Here is an 8,574-nt window from a genome sequence, read left to right on the forward strand (position 1 = left end):
ATAATTTAAGAAGCTTTAGTGTTATTTATTCTCTAAACATTCAGTCATATTCAGGAGTAAAGTCATTTGGACCTGGACTTTTCTCTAATGGAGATTATTATTATGGATTTAATCTTGTTACCCTTTATTGATCTGTTCAGGTTTTCAATTTTTCCAGGATTCAATCTTGGTAAGGTGTCCAGGAATTATCCAATCTGTTGTCATATAGTTTTTCATAATAATCTGTAATTATTCTTCATATTTCTGTCATGTCGGTGGTAGACTGTGCTTTTTTAATTTTATTCATTTTAGCTTTTTTGCCTTAGTCTAGCTAGGAGTTTATATGTTTTGTTTTTCTTTTGCAGAAACAAGCTCTTCATTTTAGTTACCTTTTCTATTGCTTTTTTTTTTTATTTTTTTTTATTTTTGACAGGCAGAGTGGACAGTGAGAGAGAGAGACAGAGAGAGAAAGGTCTTCCTTTGCCGTTGGTTCACCCTCCAATGGCCGCCGCTGCAGCCGGCGCACCGCGCTGATCCGATGGCAGGAGCCAGGATCCAGGTGCTTTTCCTGGTCTCCCATGGGGTGCAGGGCCCAAGCACCTGGGCCATCCTCCACTGCACTCCCTGGCCATAGCAGAGAGCTGGCCTGGAAGAGGGGCAATCGGGACAGAATCCGGCGCCCCAACCGGGACTAGAACCCGGTGTGCCGGCGCCGCAAGGTGGAGGATTAGCCTATTGAGCCACGGCGCCGGCTTTCTATTGCATTTTAAATGTGTATTCCATTTATTTTTGCTCTCATCTCCATTATGTCTTTCTTTCTACTAGTTGTAGATTGGTTTGTTCTTGATTTCTAGTCTCTTGATGTTTACTGATGAGCTTTTTATTTGAGATTTTTTTGGTGCTGCCTGCTATAAGCTTCCTTCTTAGTACCACTTATTATGTATCCAATACATTTTGATATGCTGTGTTTTCATTTTCACTGGTTCAGAAAAAATTTCAAATTTCCTTTTTAACATCTTCTTGACCCATCAGGTGTTCAGCCATAAGGTTTTTTTTTTAATTTTCATGTACATATTTTTATCATTTTGAAAGTTTTTTGCTACTAATTTCTAATTTTATTGCATTATGATTGGAAAATATGTTCAACATTATTTCAAATTTTTGAGACTTGTTTTATGACCTACCATACGAGCTGTCACAAAAAAATGTTCCATGTTCTGTTGAGAAGATTACATATTTTGCAGCTGTGGGATAGAATGCTCTATGGCTGTCTTCTATGTCCACTTGGTGGTTTTTTATTGATTTTCTATCTAGATGACCTGCCCATTGGTGAAAGCAGGATCTTGAAGTCCTCCACCATTCTCATTCTAGTAATAATGTATTTCTTCAGTTTTTCTAGCTATGAAAAGTCATTTTTTCCATAATTTCTGAAGGGCAGCTTTACTAGAACTTTCTTGGTTGGCAGTTTTATTTCAGGATTTGAATGTCTCATCTGTTCCTTCATGGCTTGTAAAGTTTTTGTTGAAAAATTCTATTCCTTGGTTATTTAGAGCATGTTGTTTAATTTGCACATAAATGTGAATTATGCAAAATCCCCCATTATCTCCTTTAGCAATCTGACAGGATAACTGAATTATCCCTGCCTTTTTCTCCCTTTGAGAAATTTACAAAATGCTTAAGCTTATGACCAGATTTTACTTTTGATACACTCTTTTTGCCTTTGTGTATATGCATAACTTCCAGAGCTCTCTTTCTCAGAATTCCCCAGCATCAACCTCACTTCTGAGACCAGCTGCATGTTTGGAGATATCTGAGAAAGAACATTCTGTGGCTCAGCAGGTTAAAGCCCTGGACTGAAGCACCGGCATCCCATATGGGCACTGGTTCAAGTCCCGGATGTTTCACTTCCAATCCAGCTCTCTGCTAAGGCCCAGGAAAGCAGTAGAAGATGGCCCAAGGCCTTGGGCCACTGCACTCATGTGGGAGACCCAGAAGATACTTTTGCCTCCTGGTTTGGGTGGGTGCAGCTCTGGCCGTTGCGGTCAATTGGGGAGTGAACCAGTGGATGGAAGACCCCCCTCTCTCTCTCTCTCTGCCTCTCCTCTCTCTGTGTAACTCTAACTTTCAAATAAATAAATAAATCTTTAAAAAAAGAGAATATTCTGAGACAAACAAAAATGGAAACACAACATATTAAAACCTTGGAATACAGCAGTGTTAGTTTTCAGAGAAAAGTTATAGCAGAAATGCCTGCATCAAAAAGGAAGAAAGGTGTCAAAAGATTAACCTAACATTACTCCTCAGAGAACTAGTAAAAAGAAGTACTAACTAAGCCCAAAGTTAGTAGAAAGGAATAATAAACAACAAAGATGATAAACAAAATAGACATTAGAAAAACAATATGAAATTTCAAGGAAACTAAGAGTGGATTTTTGAAAAGATAAATAAATTAGGATCCTTAGATTAAGAAAAAAAAGGAAGACTCAAATAATTAAGATCTCAAATGAAAAAGGTATATCTTGCATAGTTTCTATTTATATTTGGCCTATAAATTGTATTTTGCCTATAATTAGACAAATAGCAAACTACTTTTGCCTGATACGAGTTTTGTGAGTTTGTGAATTCAAATTATTTCATTACCTGAGAGTGTGGCATCACAGCAGCCCATCAATGGCAGGCCTGCCATCAGTGAGATTAGTCTTACCATAGGAAAACCCACCGGATGTAACGGTTCCTCAAACATAGACCTTAATGTTTACACTCCCCAGCCTCAGCACCTGTAATGATCTCACAAAACAGCAACAGAAACCTTGGCCATAGAACTTAATTAACCCTCATCTAATTAGTCAACTGTTACTGCCCCAAAAGATTCAAGAGCCACATAAGTGTCTTCGTTGGACCTGTGCTTGCCAAAGCAGAGAAGACAGAAGCTCAGTGAGCACCCTGGCAGCAGACAGGACGTCACCATCCTGCAGAACCAAAGTTCCCCTCATCCAGCTTCCTTCCTCAGACTCATCCTTGCCTTGGAGGACTGCAGTGCTTTCAACGATGTGCCCCTGAAATTCAGGAAAGCGATGCTTTATCAGGTAATGGATTTGCCCTAAACCTGACCCCTCCTCCAGAAGTTGACCTGTGTCACTCTAGCTCTCAGTGTGTGTCTTAGGTAGGAAAACCTACCTGACCTTTTGACATTTCACTCAACTTCAGGAATAAAAGGCAAGACTGCATTTTAACGTTGTTTACTAGATCCAGGGAAGATGATAAAGCTGTTCTCAAGTCAATTTCTTCTTAAAAAACTGATGGACCAAGTAGAATGTGTGGGTACTGCACAAACTATTTATTTTATAAAGCGAGATCACATATTACTTCCTTCATTAGACACTCCATGAAAACATCAGTGGTCCAGGGATGACCTTGACATGTGAAGGATACAGGTCAGGATCATGCAATCTGTCAGCCGTTGGCTCAAACAGCGTTGCAAAGAACCTGTTCCTCTGCCTTCTCTCCCTTCCCTCACATACTGCAGCTAAAATGACAAGCAGGAAAATACACTGTCAAAATTCTCTTGTTGCTTTTTCTAAAGATTTATTTATTTATTTGAAATTCAGAGGTACAGAGAGAGGGAAACACACACACACACACATATACAGAGAGAGAGAGAGAGAGAGAGAGAGAGAGAAGAGAAGAGAGACAGAGATCTTTCATCCACTGGGTTCACTCCCCAGATGGCCACAACAATCAGCTAGCCCAAGAGGAAGCCAGGAACCAGGAGCTTCATCCGTGTCTCCCACATAGGTGCATGGGTCTAAGGACTTGAGCCATCATCTGCTGCTTTACCCAGGCCATTAGCACGGAGCTGTATTGGAAGTGGAGCAGCCAGGACACAAACCGGCACCTATATGGGATAGCACCTATAGCATTGAAGGCAGCGGCTTTAACCACTATGCCACAGTTCAGGTCCCCGTCAAAATTCTTTCTAATGCTTTTTCAACTTTTAAACAGTTTCCAAGTATGACTAATAATTCACTTCTCTCCTGGATCCAAAATTTCCCTGGCAATTTTCACGAATTCCCACGAAGTCGGAGGAAATCTTTATTTATGGGAAGCTTAGGCAATCTTTTTTGGTTTGCCTCCAGTTTAGACCATCACATGGTAAAGTGGCCCAGCCTACTCTTCATAACTGCCTCAATAAAGTACATTGTTTGCAAACTGAAACATTAGAGTTAGCAAGTTGTGATTTACTCTGTAATACCTTGACCATGAAAATGTCTCCGAGAATAGAAGAGAATCCATCAACCATAGAACTAAAAGCAACAATTAAAAAAACAGATTTTGAATATATTTGTGGATAAGACAATCATCATTTTTCCTATGTATCCACAGGCAGGGGTCAGCATGGCTGAGACAGTGGCAAATAGGACCACCATAACAGAATTCTTGCTCTTGGGGCTCCCTGAGGACTGGGGGCTGCAGGTGCTGTGTGCCACCCTCTTCTTGCTGATCTACCTGGCAGCCCTGATGGGGAACCTCCTCATCATCACCCTCACCACTCTGGATCAGCATCTCCAGTCACCCATGTATTTCTTCCTGAAGAATCTGTCCTTGATTGACATCTGCTATGTCTCTGTCACTCTCCCCAAATCCATCATGAACTCTCTGACCAACAGTCGTTCCATCTCCTTCCTGGGATGCGCCTCACAGATTTTCCTCGTGATTGCTCTCGCTGGCACAGAGTATGCCCTCCTTCTGGTGATGTCCTATGACCGCTATGTCGCCATCTGTCACCCTCTGCACTATGAGGCCATCATGAGTAGTCGCACCTGCGTGCAGATGGTGACTGTCTCGTGGCTCAGCGGGTGTATGTATGGGTCCCTTCATGTAGCAGGCACATTCTCAGGCCACTTCTGTGGGTCCAATGTTATTCATCAGTTTTTCTGTGATATTCCATCATTGCTTACCCATGCGTGTTCTGGAGAGCAAATTCTAGAACAGGTATTTATTATTGCCAGCTGTTACTTTGCTTCCATGTGTTTTATTTTAATGTTTGTTTCCTATGTTCGCATTTTCACCACTGTCCTAAGAATTCCTTCTGCACTGGGCAGGCTCAAAGCCTTCTCCACCTGCATGCCTCATCTTACTGTGGTGACCTTGTTCCTCTCCTCCGGGTTTATTGCATATTTAGGCTCAACTTCAACATCCCCATCATCACTGAATGTCTTTATTTCAGTGTTATACTCTCTGCTACCTCCCAGTCTGAATCCCGTTATTTACAGCCTGAGAAACAGGGATGTGAAAGCAGCCTTGGACAAAATTTGCAGTGGGAAGCTGACACCAAAGGTGTCAATGTCTGCATGTCGATGATTCTGAGAGTTGCTAACGCCTATCAGATGATGTGGTTTTACACATGTCTCAAGTTATCAGATACCTTTTACATCACTCTTGCTGCTAGGCAGGATGTCACCTTTTGGAATATTACATGGGTCTTAATGCTTGAAGTTTAGCTCAGCAATTCCCAATACTGTGCAAGTCTCTCATGTACTGTGTCCACTGCGACAGACCCCAGGCTTGCAGTGCTGTTTTTTTCACTTCATGTTCATGTTTGGCAGTACAAGACTCTTTTCCATTCTGGATGATTTTAGGATTGTTTCAAAATTTAAATAGTTTTTACACAATTCCTGTTAGTGTTTTTCCCTTCATTTTACCCTTACGATATTTAAAATGAAAACAAATAATTCCAAATCTGTCATTATTTTTCCTTTCACTTGTTTGTATTAGGAACAAAGTTTCCATGATCTAAAATACTGATTAACTAAATAGTCATTTCCTCAGTTGTATGCTTTCAAACATTACATTCAGGATAAGCTTTTTTTTTTTTTTAGAAAAAAACAGGTATATTTCTATTGGACTACCTGATACAGAAGATAGTGTGGTATGGATGGATAGTATGAATAACAAAAAATACAAATATCTTTTATTTGAAATAAACAAAAATGCTTACACAGCTCAATGAATCACTTGGAAACAAACTCTTGCTTGACGGTATTTCTGAGCAAAAACAATGCTGAAGCACAAACACCCTTCTTTTTTTTACATGTATTTGGAGACAGGCAGGAAGACACTACTTGGTTTCTTAAAAAACTGACCTTCTCTTAAGGCCTGGTCATAGAAGTGTAAACAATGTAAATGAGTCCACCATTATCAGTTGTCATATCATATCTATGTCACCTGTGTATTCTGAGATCATACATATACCTGCCAATATACCTGGGAATGGTTGCTAGATCACAGTTACATTTGTGTTCTTGGCAGGCAGGACTGAGGAAAAGTAATTTGAAACAAGTATTACATCCTATTTAGAAGAAATCACTAGTATTCCCTTAAATAACAGGTTACAATAGAAAGATACTGCCTGGAAGTTATCCTTTTCACTTTGGTTCATTTTTCATGTTTGTGAATTACGTAGTTGAGTCATTTGCTTATAGTACAATCCTGCCACAAAGTATTAAAGCACAAGATAATTATTATCCTTCAATATCTGCATTTTTCAAGTTTTATACACTATTATATCCACAGTCGGTCAGCAGTTCTTCAATAAAAAAACATAAATGCGTAAAACCATTCTAAAAATACAGATGTCTATAACTACAATGGGACTAGCTGGAAAGGAGACAATGAGCGAAGAGGAAACAAAGGAAACAAGTTCATGTGCAGGGAATGTGGTTCAAGTCTTTGGATTTAAAAACAAGTTCCCCAGAGAAGCTGGCTATAATGGAATTTCCAGAAAACCTTCTTTGTCCCTCAAAAAGGATCTGAAAAGCCCCAATTCAAACTTTTGCAAACTGCCATTATGAGATGCTGTAAATGATCAACGCAGTCAGAAGGAGAAGGACGAATGTGTCTTCCGTTTAACTAGAGTTTGTAGTGTAGCCCCTTAAGCTGTTGGTGGATCAGAAAAAAACACTGAAGTACCAGGTACCAGAGTGCTTTGAAGGATAGGGGTAAAAAAGTACTGAACATATTATCTGTCTAAATCAGTAACAGGGCTTCATGGCTAAGAAAATTTTCTAAACAGTAATATGACTTCAGGATAGATTTCTCTCTCCAACATTAAATGTAGGGAGAAAAAAGATTTACAAGTAGATATAGTGGTAACAGAAAATTACAAGGCAGAGAACACAAAAGAAATTAAGACAATGCTGTAGGTTCAACAGTACTTCAAAAACTGTTAACTTTGAAAGCCCTAGCAAAATATCATTCTTGTTTATAAACCACTTATTTATCATATGGCCACACGTTGAATCCTTTTTGTTCCACATACTGAAGAATCTAAGCCTTTAAGCATTCTGCATTTCTTTGCCAATCTTGTAGCTGAGTATCTTGTTCCAGTCGACTTTGGTGCGGGTAACTGGAAGTTGCCGGCGCAAGGCCTTGAATGTGGTGTCTGACATGGTTTGATAGTTTTCACTAATTGCTGTCTGATATTCATTTTCTGCATTCTCTATGATTTTAATAAACTCCTTGGCAGTTTGTATTTCATTCAACACAGTTACTGAGTCTTGTACATCTTTATGACTAACCAACTGAACATTGCCGTCTTCGAAATAGTGAACCTGAATCTTAAGCACTCCAACCACTTGGGCTATAGGTGGTGTCATGGTGAATTTCCAGGCTGATCTCCAACGACTGTTCCAGAAGTTTTTAGGCTGAAATTGGTGGCTTTCAATACATGCAATAATAGTCTGCTGCCCATCTATAGTTTTAGCATACACAGCACAGAATCCGTTGGAATAATGATCTTTCACATAGGCTCTCAAAGCACTGTCACAGGATTCTCTCCACGACTTCAAGCCTCCATCTACTTCCTCTGGCTGGGGATCACTTGCTTCTTTCCATAAGTGATCAAACTTAAAGGAAATTTTGTTTCTTGGATCTAAAAATCTGCTATTACCCAGGTCACCGTGCTTTGTAATTAAGACCTGATCTTCATATCCTTCTATCTTCACAGGCGTGAACTGATCCATGTTATACTGGGCAAATGCATGTGCTGCCCCTTCCCTGAGGAGATTGTCATTATTAAGTAGTAGTCGGACATCATTGAATACTTCATTAAATTCTCCTGGGGGTGCATGAGTGATGAATTTAGCAGCTATGCATACCTTCTCCTCATCCGACACCCGATCCTCGAAGTCGGCCATCTTGGACTGCTCTGGCCCAGCCCTCAGGATAAGCTTTAAGAGAGTCTGTGAGTGGAGTATGTGGGCAGCAGGTGCCCTTGGCTAACCACACAATGACAATGTTGAGAGTGGTGATAGTGGGTGGCAGATGGGACGATTCTCACTGCACATCCACATAGCAAAAACTGTGCTTGCCTCACACAACCAGGAATGGTGCAGTTATGAGAAGACAGAATTTGCTTTCTGACCATTAAAAAAAAGATGCTTGCATTCCCAGTAGGGAATTTCTTAATTTAAAAAAAAAATTCTTGAAAGCAATACAATTTGATAGGTTTAATTTCTATTTAATAAATAGTCTTAAATTTGAAACTGTCTCTGTGAATTATTTGACATTGGTTATTTGCATATTTCTGCCGTCTAC

General features: G+C 39.9%; 1 protein-coding gene and 1 pseudogene across 1 annotated transcript; one reads left to right on the forward strand and one right to left on the reverse strand.

The window, feature by feature from the left end:
• The first annotated feature begins 4,374 nt into the window (after window positions 1-4,374).
• LOC100355668 (olfactory receptor 14A16-like) lies at window positions 4,375-5,340 on the forward strand. The gene has a single exon (XM_002723169.4). It carries the CDS (start codon window positions 4,375-4,377, stop codon window positions 5,338-5,340), a length of 966 nt encoding a protein of 321 aa, XP_002723215.3.
• Window positions 5,341-7,292: 1,952 nt separating this feature from the next.
• LOC100351873 (F-actin-capping protein subunit alpha-1 pseudogene) lies at window positions 7,293-8,228 on the reverse strand (annotated as a pseudogene).
• Between the last annotated feature and the right edge of the window lie 346 nt (window positions 8,229-8,574).

Source organism: Oryctolagus cuniculus, chromosome 6 (genome assembly GCF_051225735.1).
Source record: "Oryctolagus cuniculus isolate XC-2025 breed Fujian yellow rabbit chromosome 6, ASM5122573v1, whole genome shotgun sequence".
Taxonomy (NCBI): domain Eukaryota; kingdom Metazoa; phylum Chordata; class Mammalia; order Lagomorpha; family Leporidae; genus Oryctolagus; species Oryctolagus cuniculus.

What these genes read in the sequence shown, in the direction of transcription:
- LOC100355668 (XM_002723169.4), top strand. Translation starts at nt 4,375, where the DNA reads ATGGCTGAGACAGTGGCAAATAGGACCACCATAACAGAATTCTTGCTC.